The sequence below is a fragment of the Blastocystis hominis genome, assembly GCF_000151665.1.
Source record: "Blastocystis hominis, Singapore isolate B (sub-type 7) whole genome shotgun sequence assembly, scaffold_4".
NCBI classification, from domain to species: domain Eukaryota; class Bigyra; order Opalinata; family Blastocystidae; genus Blastocystis; species Blastocystis hominis.
Genome location: NW_013171849.1, coordinates 620,253 through 636,718, shown reverse-complemented (window position 1 = coordinate 636,718; position 16,466 = coordinate 620,253). Strand labels below are relative to the sequence as shown.

At 44.1% G+C, this 16,466-nt stretch overlaps 7 protein-coding genes; 4 read left to right on the top strand and 3 right to left on the bottom strand.

The window, feature by feature from the left end:
• Window positions 1–318: 318 nt before the first annotated feature.
• On the top strand, window positions 319–489 carry GSBLH_T00003804001 (uncharacterized protein; the record flags this gene model as incomplete). XM_013042603.1 has 1 exon in its annotated part: window positions 319–489. The coding sequence occupies one exon, from the start codon at window positions 319–321 to the stop codon at window positions 433–435; it is 117 nt and encodes a 38-aa protein (XP_012898057.1). The 3' UTR covers window positions 436–489.
• Window positions 490–934: 445 nt separating this feature from the next.
• GSBLH_T00003803001 (uncharacterized protein) lies at window positions 935–2,429 on the top strand (the record flags this gene model as incomplete). Its single annotated transcript, XM_013042602.1, has 5 exons — window positions 935–1,002; window positions 1,033–1,501; window positions 1,531–1,679; window positions 1,711–2,023; window positions 2,055–2,429. The coding sequence occupies 5 exons, from the start codon at window positions 935–937 to the stop codon at window positions 2,427–2,429; spliced, it is 1,374 nt and encodes a 457-aa protein (XP_012898056.1).
• A 3,983-nt stretch (window positions 2,430–6,412) lies between these two features.
• Window positions 6,413–7,078, bottom strand: GSBLH_T00006714001 (uncharacterized protein; the record flags this gene model as incomplete). Its single annotated transcript, XM_013042601.1, has 3 exons — window positions 6,413–6,826; window positions 6,855–7,039; window positions 7,075–7,078. 3 exons carry the CDS (start codon window positions 7,076–7,078, stop codon window positions 6,413–6,415), a joined length of 603 nt encoding a protein of 200 aa, XP_012898055.1.
• Window positions 7,079–7,287: 209 nt separating this feature from the next.
• On the bottom strand, window positions 7,288–8,233 carry GSBLH_T00003802001 (uncharacterized protein; the record flags this gene model as incomplete). XM_013042600.1 has 4 exons in its annotated part: window positions 7,288–7,493; window positions 7,524–7,652; window positions 7,687–8,116; window positions 8,149–8,233. 4 exons carry the CDS (start codon window positions 8,231–8,233, stop codon window positions 7,313–7,315), a joined length of 825 nt encoding a protein of 274 aa, XP_012898054.1. The 3' UTR covers window positions 7,288–7,312.
• A 243-nt stretch (window positions 8,234–8,476) lies between these two features.
• Window positions 8,477–9,454, bottom strand: GSBLH_T00003801001 (uncharacterized protein; the record flags this gene model as incomplete). XM_013042599.1 has 5 exons in its annotated part: window positions 9,317–9,454; window positions 9,193–9,281; window positions 9,091–9,162; window positions 8,912–9,060; window positions 8,477–8,880 (listed from the first exon to the last, which is right to left on the bottom strand). The coding sequence occupies exons 1-5, from the start codon at window positions 9,359–9,361 to the stop codon at window positions 8,477–8,479; spliced, it is 759 nt and encodes a 252-aa protein (XP_012898053.1). The 5' UTR covers window positions 9,362–9,454.
• A 2,097-nt stretch (window positions 9,455–11,551) lies between these two features.
• GSBLH_T00003800001 (uncharacterized protein) lies at window positions 11,552–12,622 on the top strand (the record flags this gene model as incomplete). Its single annotated transcript, XM_013042598.1, has 1 exon — window positions 11,552–12,622. The coding sequence occupies one exon, from the start codon at window positions 11,552–11,554 to the stop codon at window positions 12,620–12,622; it is 1,071 nt and encodes a 356-aa protein (XP_012898052.1).
• A 730-nt stretch (window positions 12,623–13,352) lies between these two features.
• GSBLH_T00003799001 (uncharacterized protein) lies at window positions 13,353–14,643 on the top strand (the record flags this gene model as incomplete). Its single annotated transcript, XM_013042597.1, has 7 exons — window positions 13,353–13,384; window positions 13,419–13,536; window positions 13,568–13,737; window positions 13,769–13,877; window positions 13,912–13,989; window positions 14,019–14,132; window positions 14,161–14,643. 7 exons carry the CDS (start codon window positions 13,353–13,355, stop codon window positions 14,641–14,643), a joined length of 1,104 nt encoding a protein of 367 aa, XP_012898051.1.
• Between the last annotated feature and the right edge of the window lie 1,823 nt (window positions 14,644–16,466).

The following is a 16,466-nucleotide window of genomic DNA, read 5'->3' as shown; positions in this document are numbered from 1 at the left end:
AGTTTCAATTTTATATAGAGTTGAAATACAGAGAATATGGGCCACTGGGAGGTAATATAGATTAGAGATAATAGTGAAAAAACTGCAAAACAGATAGGCGAATGCACATAAATTGATTGCCATTCGTGTAGTCAATGGATAGAGAAGAGAAAGAAATAGCATTGAGCACATCTCAACAAAATACCAACTTGAATCGTTAAAATAGCTTGCCGCTGTATCCGATACGCTCTTGGCAAACTTGGGGAAAGATTTGTTTTGTGACCGCGGTTTTTGGTCGATTTTAGCAACTTCCTTCTGTAAGCCATAAAATACTCAAGAATGGTTCCTTCCAAAAGTAAAACAGCAGCGGTTTTTTGCGTAATGTATAGAGTCGAAGAAATCCCAGAAGGAGGAGAATGTTGCTCTAGACAAGAAGTCGTTGAAACGAACCATTGAGGAAGTCGAGTCTGTAGAGCTTATAATTTTGGCAATAATAAACAGGAAAATAGTGAGCCCGAGGTGGAGAATGAGGAAATGAGCGTTTCTTCTGGAGAGGAATTATTGAATGTGCGTTCTAGGAGCATGTTTCATCAAATAGGATGAAGAAGAGGGACAAGAAATTGAGTCACAAGAGGAAGAGTCGCAAGAGGAGGAGAACGCTGAAGAGGAGTCACAGAATGAAGAAGAATCACAGAGTGGAGAAGAAAAAGAAAACGCCGAGGAGGAACCAGAAGAGGAGAAAGAAGATGCTGAGGAAGAGACGAATCCCGAATCTGCCAAGGCGGAGCGTATCCGATGGATTCCAAATTAATGGCTAGCTGTAACCCAAAGTGAAGATGCCGATTTCTTCTCCGACCTCACCTTTGAGTCTCTCAATCTGAGCAGTACATATTCTTTTCTCTTTCCATAGATAGAAAAAACGAAGGAAGTGCTCGCCAAGAAGGACTTCAAGACGATGACCACGATCCAATCCAAAGCGATTCCCGTGCTTCTCGCCGGCAAGGACGTTCTCGGAGCGGCCAAGTTGCATTGCTCTCTCTCCTTCACGCATAGAACAGGTTCCGGCAAGACGCTGGCGTTCGTGATCCCGGTGATCGAGCTGCTGTCGCGTCTGAAATGGAAGCAGCGACAAGGCACGGGCGCGATTATCATCACGCCGACGCGCGAATTGGCGATGCAGATCTTCGGCGTCGTGACGGACCTGGCGTCTGCGCACGGATTGACGCACGGCATCGTGATGGGCGGCGCGAATCGGAAGAGCGAGGCCTCGAAGCTGGTGAAGGGCATTTCGATTCTGATCGCCACGCCGGGCCGTTTGCTGGACCATCTGCAGAACACGAAGGGCTTCAACTTCGAAAACCTGCAGTGTTTGGTGATCGACGAAGCGGACCGCATTCTGCAGATCGGATTCGAGGAGGACATGAAGGCCATCATGCGTCTCCTCCCCAAGAAGCGCCAGACCATGCTGTTCTCCGCCACGCAGGACAAGAACGTGCAGGGCTTGGCGAAGCTCTCGCTGTCGGTAGGCGTTGATGGAGCGCTCGATCGCAGGACAATCCCGTGTATATCGGCGTGCACGACGCCTGCGAAGAAGCGACGGTGAGTCGGTTGGAGCAGGGCTACGTGGTGTGCGGGTCCGACCAGCGCTTCCTGCTGCTCTATACCTTCCTCAAGAAGAACATCCAGAAGAAGAAGATCATGTGGGCTGTGGGGCGGAGCGTTGAATCGCAGGGTCTTCTTCTCGAGCTGCAATTCGGTGCAGTTCCACGCGGAGCTGCTGAACTACATCGACATCCCGGTCATGTGCATCCACGGAAAGCAGAAGCAGCAGCGCCGCTCCGCGGTCTTCTTCGAGTTCGTCAACGCCAAGACCGGCGTGCTGCTCTGCACGGACGTCGCGGCGCGCGGCCTGGACATCCCCGCAGTGGACTGGATCATCCAGTACGACCCGCCAGACGATCCCAAGGAGTACATTCACCGTGTGGGACGAACGGCGCGAGGCAAGGAAGGCGTGGGCCGCGCCTTGCTGTTTTTGCTGCCGTCGGTAGGGCTGAAAAGGGAGTGTGAGGCGATAGGAAACGATGTTCTTGGCGTATCTGCGTGCAGCGAAAGTGATGATGAACGAGTACGTGTTTCCGAAGAATAAAGTGGCGAATATCCAGAGCCAACTGCTGAAGCTGATGTCGCGGAATTTCTATTTGCATAAGGCGGGGAGAGAGGCGTTCCGATCGTACATCATGGCGTATGCGAGCCATTCGTTGAAGAATATCTTTAATGTGAATCAGCTGGATTTGAAGGAGGTGGCGATGGGCTTCGGGTTTGAAGTGCCGCCGAAGATTAATCTGTCGTTTGTGAAGAACAGCGGGAAGAACACGCGGGAGAAGCAGATGAAGGGAAAGGGAGCGCAGCCGAAGAGACAGAAGATGGACGACAGGCAGTTTAGTCGATAATATAGTTCTTTTGCTATGTTTGTTCGCGAAAGAATGATAGAAAGGGGAGGTCGGATTAGATGATATGATGTGATTCATTGGAGACTGGAATGGGTGAAAACGAGTAGCTATTTGTAAGCGTAATGATTCGTGATAACGAATGAGAAAGAGATGGTTTAATGAAGTTAAAATCAATCATTAGTAAGGGTTATAGAAAAGATAAACAATTCTAGGTGAATGATAATTGATAATCGTCATGAAAGGCATAAATGGTTAATGTGGTAGTAGATGTCGTTACAGGAGAAGGCTGAGATTCAATATTTATAAGTTTACACTGTTATATCAAAGTAATTTAGCAGTGTATTATCGAATTATGAATATTAAACACACTCATATACATCGTTGTTTTTAACTTATTATTGGAGATGTGGAATATAGAATGCTTTTTTAAGGAAATCAATGACTATTGATCGACTTCATAATAACCCAAATACCGTGATGATAACTGATTATATTACTGACTCTCATGATTCATCACTGTGTGTCTGTATTGGTTTTACAGTATTTTTTAATGAGTAGTATTGATAGTAACTGCTTAATAAAGTATAAAATAGATTGGCTGTGACTTGTATGATTCTCAATCCTATAATAACAGGTGTGATTGGAATATCAATCAGTTATTAATATTATTGGTTTCATTTTGACCCTACTTCTTAGTATACTAATTTCTTACAAGCACATAATATCATAATTATTTTTAAGGACTAACAACACCATAATACATAATGGTTATAATAGCACAATCAATAATGTAACAAGTTAAATATGTATATGAGAAATCATCATTTAACTACTGTGATAATAATGATAAGTGATAATCGTACTTGATCAACGTATAAAAAGCGATTCAAAAAACAATATCAGTTAATTGTGAAAACTGGATTGAGCAATAAATAAGATAAGGAAAGAAAACCAAAAGTACTTATAATCGTATTACCAACAAACAATAGAAATACTCCAGAACTTTAATGGATTGCTGTGCGAATCGAGTCGATCCCTGATAATAATTACTGCTTGATTTTAACAAGACTAGCAAGAACAGAAGGAACATATACGAATGATATGATAATAATCAAACAATACTCGAAATGGAAATAGATCGAACATACTGGAACCCACTAGAGAGGTTGACATTTCGAAGATTTGGAATATCTAAATACTATTAGTACTTGACACTCCAAATTACTTTGCAATGTCACTGAACGAGGATAACAGAAACTGTATCCTCCATAAGAATTGGTAATAGATGTTAGATTCGGAAGATCTATTTTCCATAATATCAAACTATTATATTCAAACTTCGCAATGTCAATGAACTCGATTCATCATTTTTATCACAAAGAGCATATTGACCGAGTTGAATGGATTGCAACAATGGAAGATCTATATATATAATGCCTTTATATTCATTCAATACTTTCAATTATAGTTGATAAGGAATTATAGAATGCATAATAACCTAATGTAATAGATTGTAGATTTGGAAGATCTATGCATCATTCAAATATTCAATATCATATCAATACCTCGAACCACAAACGAGCTATACCAGAAATTGCGTGAATCACTTCCAATTGAACCAATCTGAATGGATTGTAATTTTGGTAGATTCTTCAATTCAAATTCGCCAGCATAATCACTGAAACTGAATTGACCAATTTGAATGGATTCCAATGATTCACAATTCAATATGTGGAATGACTTCGACTTATCTTCTCTAGTACTATTTTTTGCTTGGGTAAATGAATTGTTTCCGATTTTTATTGTTTTCAATCGGTGTAATTTACTGATCTTGAATGTTTCCACTGTTCCACAACAGTCACTACTGATATCTATTGATTGTAACCATTTGTATTTGCTCAGATCCAATACATTCAAGTCATTACAAGCATTTGATGTGATCACTAAATCTGTTACTTTCAAATCCATATCAATCAGCTCTGTACTATTGTTTATCACGACTCGTTTGGCAGGCACATCAACAGTTGGCTTAATCGTCATTTTTCCTGGTTCTTCATTCTTCAATATACTTCGAATACTTTCTTTTATTCCAACAACATACCAACCTTCATACAAATCTACTCCGCCTTTCTTCTCTTTTCCATGATCCCATTCACTTTCACGAATTGCTGTTCCACTGTCTTCATCAATCAAATATCCTACTCCATGTCGCATAATCATGCCATTGCTTATACAGTATCCCCCGATATAAATGGGAACTCGGTTCAATAACTCCACAGTATCTTTATCACTATTATCGTCCCTATTATCATTATAATCACTCTGGTCGTATTCGATCATTATGTTATTATCAGCATCAAATTCACGAATAACGCGAACCAATATGTCTTTTGACCAATATCCTTCAATTTTCTCTTTACCATTTTCAATATCATATTCCATTCCATAACCATCTCGATTCATTTCTTCGTCAAATTCTCCTTGATATATTATTGTCTCCTCCTTTATCTCCTTATTCTCTCCAGCTTCATCCTCTTTACCCATTATTTGCGTTTCCTTTTCCTTTTCCTTTTCCTTTTCCTTTTCCTTTTCCTTTTCCTTTTCCTTTTCCTTTTCCTTTTCCTTTTCCTTTTCCTTTTCCTTTTCCTTTTCCTTTTCCTTATTCTCTTCTTTCCTCTTCTCCTTTTCCATTCGATACCGTATTTTCATCTTTAATTTTCCTTTTGTATTTTCGATCAGTCTTCGATCTCCTTTTTTTAGTAATGAATCCCAGCTTTCCTTTTGTAATGCCTTGCCATTCTCATATTCTGTTATTCCACCAACTCGTTTACCGTTTTGAATTACCCAAGCAAGACTCAAAATTCCACGATTAAATAATTGGCAACGGCCTTCAACTTTATTATTCTTCATTTCACAAATCAAATATTCGCTAGAATGATCTCCTTGATAAAGAGTCACTTCATATTCAACTTTGTTAATCGAAATCTTCTTCTTTTTACCTGTAACGTAATCATTGAGTAAATACTTCGAATCTTTGTTTTCTTTTGGTATGTCTAATATGTTATACTATTTCTATAAAAATACTGTAAAAATGGTTGACCATAATAAAAGAAAAATGACATTTACTTCTATCTCAGTTTAATTCTTATTTGACACATTACTTATACCTTGCCTTCTTTTTCTCCATAGCAGATATTTATTCTAATTTGAAAGTGATTGTATTCTTTTGTTTAGTGCATATAAATTCATTCCTTTTATTATCCTCGAGTGATTACATACAATGATAGGAAAACAATTCTAATGCCTCTTTCTTATGATTGTTTGTGTTGCTTTTATGTAGATATAATCAAAACATTATTATGATAACTCGTTCCATATCCAAATCGTTTCCAATTGATCATTATGCCCTTGTACACCAAGAATCCATTATCATCATACATTTCACCATATCCAAATGGAATTCCAAACTTGTTTTCTGTCAATATCAATCCTTCAAATCGACTTCCATGATCCAAATCCACGATTCCTTCTTCTACTACTATAATGGCTTGTTCTTCATTATATGAAATAGCACCAATTTGATGATTTCCAAACACTTTCAACACTTTCTGCTCATTGAGGACAAATCCTTGATTCATGAATACTCCATTATTGAATTTTAATACTATGCATTCCTTATTATTCAATATGAGTGAAATCCAGCCATCCACTTTCATCTATTTATTCATATATCCCTGCACATCTTAAACAAATAGAACCATCAACATCATTAAAATGAAAAACGGAACTGATACAATCAACAAAATAATGCATTGATAAATATATGACAATAAACAATGAACTGCTCTTATTGTATTACCACTTTACTTATTCTATTCTCTTAGTTTCTATTGCTAAAAGACTTTCACATCGGATTACTGAGCGAATGACGCACTTCCCTTTTCCACTCCCACTCCGTCCCTTCACTGTCTCTAACAAACACGTCAAATCTTTTCAAAATCATTCAACTGCACAATCAAATCTCCCAGCGTTTTCTTCGCTTCCATCGCGTCTTCTACCTTCTTCACTGGGAAGAAAATCATCCCGTCGCGCACTTCCCAGCGGTCTCCGTGCGTCTTCTGCACGTGCTCAATCAGCTCGTCTGCAGAACCCTTCCAGTTTATCATCGTAGAGAACTGATCGATAGACATCTCTCGGAATGACACTTCGATACAGCTTTCGATGTCTTCTTGGATCGACTCGAGCAGATATCGCATTAGATGCGAAAACATCTCGTCAGGGAGGTGCTGCATACATTCTTGAAGCTTGCTGTAACGACCCGTTGTGAGATAGCCCTCCACGTCGATAGAGAACTGAATAAGCGGGCTGAGCATTTCAATATTAGAAAGCAGCTCAAGCTAGGTTCAATTTGTCAACCACTATTACTTCAGCGTGGAACGCAGGGAGATCATTTGAACACAGGAGGTAGAGAAGGTTCAGCGATTTTACAAGTAGTGTGCGCTCTTGATTCGGATCTTCCTTACAGAACGATCTATATAGTTGAATGGCATTTGGAATCTCTTCGGGAACCGTAGAGACGGCGACGCATATATAACTTTCGAAAAACTGACCTACGCCATAAGTTTGACAACTATGGAAAGTCTACACATTTCACTCAGATCAATAGACTCTGTGATGAGTTTTATCTACAATATTAGACCGACAAAACAATCCTTGCTTTCACTTCATTCAACACCTGCTTTATCGCATCCCTATCTTTGTGCTTTCCAGCTTCGTTTATTGCACTAACAAAAGATGACAGACTCATCACAAATAGTATTTATTAGGAAGTAGCTATCTCCCTTCTCCTTCTTTATCAAACAAACAACACACTAAAGGCACGCTTAGTCCTCAACACGCACTCCCACCAGTTTCTGGTACAGACCCATAAATCGCAATTCCTTTCGCCACTTGAACTTCTTCACCAGCTCCGGATCTCCCAGCTCGGTAATCTGGTGATGCCACACGGGGAACGCCAGCGGCTCCAGCAGCCAATACACGATGGGCATCATGTATCTCCACGGACTATCCATAAACACGCCATATCGCTTCTACCTGTACCAAGCAGGCTTGTGGTACTCAATGAAGATGGCCTTTCCGCCCACGGGCACGGACATCATGATTCGATTGATCACCTTGTACTTCGTGTCATCAGGGACTTCGTGCAGCAGAAGGAACGACAGTCTACGCGTTAGATCGTGAGTGTGGATGTCTGTACGCAGCGTCGTAGGCCTTGTCTTCCTCAGGGTGGTGCGTGGCGGCATCTTCCAAGATGCAACCTCCGTTGCAAGGATACTGCGACATTTTGCGGTTGCACGACGCCACCTGGATCGGCATGATATCGCAGCAGTTGTAGGTACCCGTGGGACCGAGTTTCTTCGACACCGTGGCAACGAGCTTGCCGTAGGTGCTACCGCATTGCAAAAGCTTCTGGCCGGGCTTCAGCTCCTCGCAAACCATGTTGGCCAGAGGTTGGAAGTAACCAAACAGAATGGCTTGGACGACCAACTGGCGGTCCAGCATCTTCACGTTCTTGGGCTTCACATAGCACCAAGTGTAGATTTTCTCCATGTAATCGGGGACACGGTAATCCTCGGGCACGGGACGCTGCTCCTTGGTGTACACAACGGGAGCAATCTGCTGCATCGCTAGACATCAAAATACACAAAAGGTAACGAACCGGGAGTGGTTCTTCTCAACATCGTTTTCAGCCCATTGACTGCAAACGGGGCTGTCTTCTGTGAAAGGGAGCGGAGTACAAACATTGAATGGGAATTCAATGATGTTTTGCAGTTCTTACGATAATCGCGGGGATCCAGTATCATGGATGATCTTCGTAAGAATTACCATGATTCTTGAGCCTGGCACGCTATGGCATCGATATCCCCACACAATCAGGTTGGTTCACATCTATACTATCACAAAAAATCGCTATCTGCAATTCTCCCACAATCTCCATACAACAAACAATCCAAAAGGAATGAATCATTATTACGAAAGTCAAACACTTAGTGCATATGGTGGATTGCATGCTTCAGCTTGTGGATCGATCTTCCCGGATTGAGATTCTTGGGGCAAGCATGCGTGCAGTTCATAATCGCATGGCATCGATACAGCTTGTACGTATCGTCCAGACTCTTCAGTCTCTCCTCCGTCATCTCATCACGCGAATCGGCGATCCATCGGTACGCTTGCTGCAGAATCGACGGGCCCAGATACTTATCGCCGTGCCACCAGTACGACGGGCACGACGTCGAGCAGCAGGCGCAGAGAATGCACTCGTACAGACCGTCCAGAAGCAGACGATCCTCGTGCGACTGCAGGTTCTCCACCTTGTAGTCCGTGCTCACAGCCGACTTCTTCTGCAGCCACGGCTTGATCGAAGCGTACTGCTCGTAGAAGTTCGTCATATCTGAGCGTTAGGAGGGAGAGGGAGGGCGTACCGGGGATGAGATCCTTGATGACGAACATGTGGGGGAGAGGACGCACCGTGCAGGCGTCGGTATTCTTAGGGATCTTTGTAAGACACGCGAGGCCGTTCTCTCCGTTGATGTTCATGGCACACGAACCGCAAATACCCTCACGGCACGATCTACCCTAAAAAAGAATACAAATCGCTCACCTTCTAAATGCAAAAGTAGGATCTTGCTCGTTCTTGATCTTGAACAGAGCATCCAACACCATGGTTCCACAACTGCGAATAAAGAAAAAGTTACATTTTTACTCCATGAGATCAATTACATAGCTCTCATAATGGGGCTTTAAATCCTTGGCAGGGTTATAACGATAGATTCTAAAAAGCTTGTAGCAAGGCTATGCAATAAGAGCCTGAAATAACCATTAAATACCATCTTCATCTCTTCTCGCACTCTCATATCAACTGTATAGTTCATGGCAGGGATTTGGGAAACCAGAGGAGCTACACGCATGGCTCCCTTAGACACAGAATACAGAGTTCTGGAAAGCATTACGCCAAACGACACAAAGAAAGGAGAAAACTAATATAGGAGAGAAAGCAGAGAAATAATTATAATCAGGACAGTTATTGAGAAATGCACCCTATTTATTTCAATTAACCCTTGCTAGTTCAAGCATTTTGGGTACAAAGTGAATATTTCGATAATCTGTCCTACAAAAGCTTGTTATAGCTGTTTTCCTTCTATAATAGATACAACTCTATCTTCAGAATGAGTACTATTCACTATCTTTTCTTTCAGTTAATCAATACCAACAGCCAATCGTATCTTCTTTAGGAATGTTTCAATTGTCTTTTCCGTTTTAGGTATCTTTCGGGAATACATCAGGCGAGTGGAATACACAGCTAATATGACAATAAGGAATAGGAATGAAGTTCCGCGGGACTAGGCTCTATTCTGTTGTACCCTATTTCACTTGTTTCAAGATTGTTTCTTATAAGGAGCAAGTTAATGTATTCGGTTTCTAGGAGTTTCACTTAGCTATAGAACGACTTCTAAGCAATGAATACTGAGTTACAAAGAAGTGAGAGCAACAGTGTACGTTTTACTGTAGTTCTTAGAATGGTAGGAGCAGTCAAATGCATGGAGTACCGTCGGAGATCGAAAAAAGAATTATTATGGACATTCTACATTTTCGAACTCAGGTAACAAACGCTATGTGAAGCGAGGTGTTTAGTCTTTGAAGAATATAATTTTTTAGATATTCGATATTCACTCAATGACTTGTTGAGCTGGTATCAGCCAACATCCATTGCTCCGTGCTTAAGTGGAAAGAGGGATGTATGAGAACGTTTACTCTGTAAATTGTAGATATTGGAAGAGCCGTTTGAGCCGATCTCTTTATCTTTTGACCAATTGGATGAGGTATGTTATTTGTTGAGCCTGTGATGAAAGGTAAAAGCGATGTGGCAACAAAAAATAGCAACTGAAAATAAGAAAGGTCCCTACTATTCGAACTCTCACAAATCCCCCGTTAACAACGTTGTTTTACTCACGCTATTTCATTTCTAGGAAGAAATCGAACAATCTTTGGTGGCCAACGCCTACACTAGCATGAGTTCTACCCAGACCAAGCAGCCTGTATCAGATTTGGTAGGAAGCACTGACTTGGTTGGTGATCTTAGGCTTTGGATTCGGTGCAAGAGAACCACGAAGAGCTGAAGAACCGGCAGAAGGACTTGTTGATGAAGCAGAAGATCCGATACGCGTCGCATCCTCCAACGCCGCGTCCAGACTCGGACGAAGCCCCCGTCCAGTCTACCGAGTCTGCAGAGCCTGCAGAGCCTGTGAAACCTGCAGAGCTTGCGGAGCCTGCAGAGCCTGCGGAGCCTGCGGAGCCTTTGACCAAGGACAAGCCTGGGGACAAGCCTGGGGACAAGACCCCTTCTTCCCCAGCAGCCCAGTCTGTACCGTCTGCAGAGCCCACACAGCAGCCGCCTATGTCCCAAATGTCCCAAATGTCCCAAATGTCCCAGATCCCTCAGATCCCTCAGATCCCTCAGATCCCCCAAATGGCCCAGCCGATGAAGCGAATGCCGTCGCAGCAACCTCAACGCAAGCCCCCACAGCCGACGCCGACGCCGACGCTTCCAGGAATGCAGCCTATGCAGCCCATGCAACCAATGTATTCCTCCCAGCCCATGCAATCCATGCAACAAATGCAACAAATGCAACAAATGCAACAAATGCAGCCCATGCAACAAATGCAATCCATGCAATCCATGCAATCCATGCAATCCATGCAACCTATGCAGCCCATGCAGAACGTGCCGCTCTCGCTCCAGACGTCCGCTCCAGGCCTTCCCTTTTCTTCCCGCGAGATGCTGTATAACAAGGTAGGCCAGGCAAGCGGCTTCGATTCTAGCTGAACCAGCTGCAGTGGTACTACGTGGACATGTACAACAAGGTGCAGGGTCCCTTCCCCAACTACCGGATGTGCATTTGGTTCCAGAACGGCTGCTTCTTCAACCATCTCCAGCTGCGAACCAACTGGTCGAACGAGTGGCGGACGCTCAGCGCGTGGTTCCCGCAGACCGAGCTGGCGTTCCAGGTGATGGTAGGGTAGGAGGGAGCGTGTGAGCGTAGCCGGATATCGTCTGGCCGCCCATGAAGTGGCGATATCCTGTCCCGGACATGGAGAACGCCGCGGGGCTGCAGAGTGGCACTGGGGAGCCTAAGCCGGAGCCTAAGACAGAGTCCAAGCCGGAGTCCAAGCCGGAGCCTAAGCCGGAGCCTAAGCCGGAGCCTAAGCCGGAGCCCAAGACAGGACCTAAACCAGAACCTAAACCAGAACCCAAACCAGAAATCAAGACAGAACATAAGGCAGAAAACAAACCAGAACCCAAGCCAGAACCCAAACCAGAAATCAAGCCACAGCCCAAACCAGAGCTCAAGCCAGAACCCAAACCAGAGCTCAAGCCACAGCCCAAACCAGAAATCAAGCCACAGCCCAAACCAGAGCTCAAGCCCAAAGCCAAGCCCATTGAGCCCTCCGCTCCCTCCAAGCCCATTGAGCCCTCCGCTCCCCCCAAGCCCATTGAGCCTGCTAAACCCGCAGAACCCTCCGCTCCCCCCAAGCCCATTGAGCCCTCGGAACCCTCCAAACCCGCCGAGCCCGTTGAACCCTCGGAGCCCGCCAAGCCGGTGAGGAAATTCACGGGTTGGAGCACGAAGCCCGTGCAGGCGATCTCCCTGAAGGAGATCCAGAACGAGCAGAAGGAGCAGAAGGGACAGAAGGAGAACGCGAAGGTGAAGCTCCCCGTCGCGAAGCCCACCGGCAAAAAGGTGGTTCTAAACCCGTCCACTCTTCTCCCTCTCGATGTCACGCCCCCCAAGCGCACATGGAACCCCGTCCCCGTCAAGAACGTGCAGCCCATCGTCCTCTCCAGACCGGAGCCCAAACCTGCCCAGCCGCCACATCCCGCGCAGCCCGCCAAAAATCAAAAGCCCGCCAAAAACCAGCCTGGTAAAGCAGGCGCGTCCCAGACACTGGAGAGTGAGGGAGGGTGGAGAACGTCAGACGTAGATCGCAGCCAAGAAATCGAATTGCTGCTGCAACAGGCCGGATCCACATTGAATGAAGTGAGAAAGCCGGTGATAAAGGAGGCGAGCGTGCTGAATTTTGATAAGTTCCCCACGCTGGATAGTGCGATTAAGACGAAGAAGGGAAAGAAATGAGCGTTCGGTGTTTGTTTCACTAAGAGTTTGGAATGAGCTCTCCTATGTTCTTGGATGCGGAGCCGGGAATGGGCATCTGGACAAAACACCAAACGGACGATGGAAAGACGTTCTACTTCAACATGAAGAGAAACGAGAGTCGATGGGAATCTGAGTTTTCAGTCGATAGCTTGCAGCCTCTGAATGTGGAGTCGAAGGCTACGAAAACGGTTTGGGCAGTGTGAAGTGATGACTCGTAGATGAGCGACGTAATTAACAATCAAAATGTGCAGTCTTTGCTTATTTGGTGATTCGTAGATTCAAGGAAACCAACTTGCCGATTCACTTGAGCAAGTAGCTCTGGAAGCGGCCAGGAAGGAGAGAGAGAAGCAGTTGGAAGCGATCAAAAAGGCGAAATCAAAAACCGAGAAGAAAGATCCAAAGGTTGATGCCTATAAGAAGAAAGTAGCTATATTCCGAGTTTTTAACTGTAGGTAGAGGAGTATAGTATGTAACACTACCCGCTAGTGGTTCTCATTGTTTTAGTTTGTGCCTTACATGCTTGTTTGTTTGTAAACAGGATTGCTTCATAGCCTTCTAGAGAATAGCTCATCCATCCTATAATTTCGTTTCCAAATTCAAACTACATTTGCTGAAATAGGCTCAACTTTTGCCAATTATTCCTTTTCTTGTCGTTGTGAATTATTGGTGTAGGCGTTTGGACACTTTGTCACTCGTAGGTACCAGCCCAATGATGCAAAAATTATCTCGAAAGCTGCGTAAGTTGTGGGTGATTGGTTGAGCAGGTGACGTTTAGCGATTACAAGAAATACCTCAAGGCGAATCGTTCCAATGTGATTCTCTGGTGTTCCTTTGCTGTGTTCGTTATGTTTATCTACCATTTCTTCTCTGATGGTGATTTTTCATTCCTCCTTGTATGCACTCAGCATTTGCAATAACGCCCAGACTCTTGGCAGCATTGTTAGCTGCTTCGGCTTTACCCTTGTTCTGGTGAAATCTTTCTATTCTAAATCTGTGGCAGGCGTCTCTCTGAAGTCTTTGCAGTGCTTCCTTGTGGTCTACGTTCTCCGTCTCATTGCCATTTGCTTTACGCAAGCCTATCTCCCTTACGATAAGTACTCGCTGCTCTATTTCCTTCTATTCTAGATCGGGAGATTGGTTCTACCAGCTGGTAGAGGGATTCAGTCTCTTGGTGATCATGGCCAACATCTACTTAATCATGGGTCCCTTCAAGTACACTCACAATATGCACCACGTTTCCTCTCCCTTCTCTTCTCTCTCACTCGCAGGACACCTGGGGTCAGCAATACGTCGACAAACGCTACACCGCTCTTCTCCTCATCGTTCCCTCCCTCATTCTCGCTCTGGTTTCCCCGTTTCCCCTTTTCCACCGTAGATCGTGCGTCCCCAGCGCAGTGGCCGCGGTTTCTTCGACTTCTGTTGGGCAGCGTCGATGTACCTGGAGGGCGTGGCGATCCTCCCGCAGCTGCACATGTTCCAAAAGAACCGAGTAGAGACAGAGAAAAGGTGCGAACTAGACGGGTGAAATCGAGTCGTTCACTTCACACTTCGTGTTCAGTCTGTTCGTGTCCAAGCTGCTCGTGTTCTTCTTCTGGATGAGCAGCTGGAAGGAGCTGAACGGGTCGTACGGATTCATCAGCAGCCATTTCGCGGGACTGGCGATCATTCTGTCGCAGATATCGCAGCTCGCGCTCATGGCGAGCTATGTGTTCTATTATCTGCGATCGTGGGGGAAGGGATGGAGCTTGATGTGTAGAGCCATTTATGATGCGCCGATGGTGCTGCCTACAAGCTTGGATATGAGATCAGATTTTTTTGTTTGTTGGAATTACGACGGATTGGCGATGAATGGGAAAAAGGCTCTTTTCATGGCTACAGGCGGTCTGGTGTTCGCGTATTTAGGATATCGGTACCAGGAAAGGTATATCGAGAATGCTAGAGTAGTTGCCGGAATTCGCTTTTATTCTGTAGAAGAGACACCAGGAATACATCGAGGCTGAGGTTCAAAGAAGACTTAAGGAGGAATCTGCAGCAGGCGATTCGACAGAAGAAAAAGGATCATCAAATTAAATGGAGTGTACCATATCGTCTTCATTTGCTATAATGATGGTTGTTTGTTCGATGTATGGTGTGAGTTGCTGAAACAAGGTGGATACTAACATTTCTCACTTTCTATGTTTCGACAGAGAGTTTGGAGGGTCGATAATCGCTGGTTTAGATACTCTTCAAAACTGTCCAAGTCAGGATGTTGCTTTGCGTCATCATTTATGCAATAGCGCGTTGTCGGAAATAGAGCATGAAACTTCTTGATGCAAGCTGCCTTTTGCTCTTCAGTTGTGAGAGAGCGATATTTCTGATGTAGTGCTTCATACACGTTATATTCAACGTCTCTACGAACCGAAGAATCATTTTCTTGGGATTCTAACTCCAAGAGATAGTAACTAGGTGTAAAGCAGCTCTCAATTTCGAACGAGACGGCATCATCGTATTGTTTCAGATAGAACTTTGCAATTCCAATGTCCATATCTTGGTGTGAGAGAGAAGATCACGGCTCACATGACATTTTCACGTAATATGTTAGATAGCACCCACTACACTTGAGCGTAACGGTGAGAGCGTTCATATCTCCTGGCCGTAGAGGTGTGATGGCTCCGCAAATGCATTTTAGGTAATAAATACCGGTAGATTTATCAAAACGATCAAAAGAGTACAATCGAACCGTTTTGTCGTTCATCTATTGCATGCCAAAGAAATCCTTTAAATAAGGCGTAACGTTTTCTAAATTGGAGGACGTGCGCGTTGGATAATAATAATAATAATAATAATAATAATCTCCTATCGCCACGTTATACGCGCTGTTTGAGGAAATGGACCAGCTGGGTCTCAGCGCGATATATATGTAGAAGCACGGTACATTCCTCATTTTGAGTAATATATATCCAAGCTATATACCAAAGAATATATCTTTAAGAAACTGAATAGTCATGATTCACGAACCAATCATTTACGTACATGGGAAATAGTGCATAATCTCCAATTCATGAGATTGTCTATACCGTTATGCTCTTCTAATGAGTCAGATGATATGAATTTGAAGAGCGATGCGTTTCTCTACAGATGGTTTCGTGGTAACCAATTGAGTTGTACTCTTGCCACATTTGTTTTCCTGTGTGCGTTGCTCAATGTGTACATGTCCTTCATTAATTCTAGTAAGTTTACTCCTTTGGTTGACCATTTTTCCTATTTTCAACAAACGAAGCTGTCCCCACAGCTTCAAGATCTGAGGTGGGAAAATTTCAAGAAGCAATACAGTCTGTACCAAGCTAATCTGACAGCAACCAAGGAAAACCATTATGTTCTCTACTCTACGACGTATTCTGGGCTTGCAAACAAAATCGACGGTCTTGTATCCAGCCTTCTTATAGCAATGCTCACCAACCGAGGCTTTAAGCGTAGGGGATTAAAAGCGCCTTATTTGTAGTTACCGACTGGAGAAGCTTTGATTCCTATTTTGATTTGCCTCTGGTAAATCATCATCTAACGGGTAGGTGATATCGGCTTTCTGACAGCCAGATGGTCCTGTTAGTGGTTCGAAACTCAGGGTATGGCACCGCTGCGTGGATGTTCCTTCTCTGATCAATGGAGATATCGATTCCGTGTACGGCGGGGGAAACATCAACGTGATAACGAACTGTCCGATCTACCTTTCTGTTGTAAAGAACGACTTCTATTACAACACCTTCGTGTCTTCTGGTTTGGTTCGTACTGCCGCTCGGGGAGACTTCGCCGCAATCGGCGACGAGGTGTACTACCGTCTTTTGAA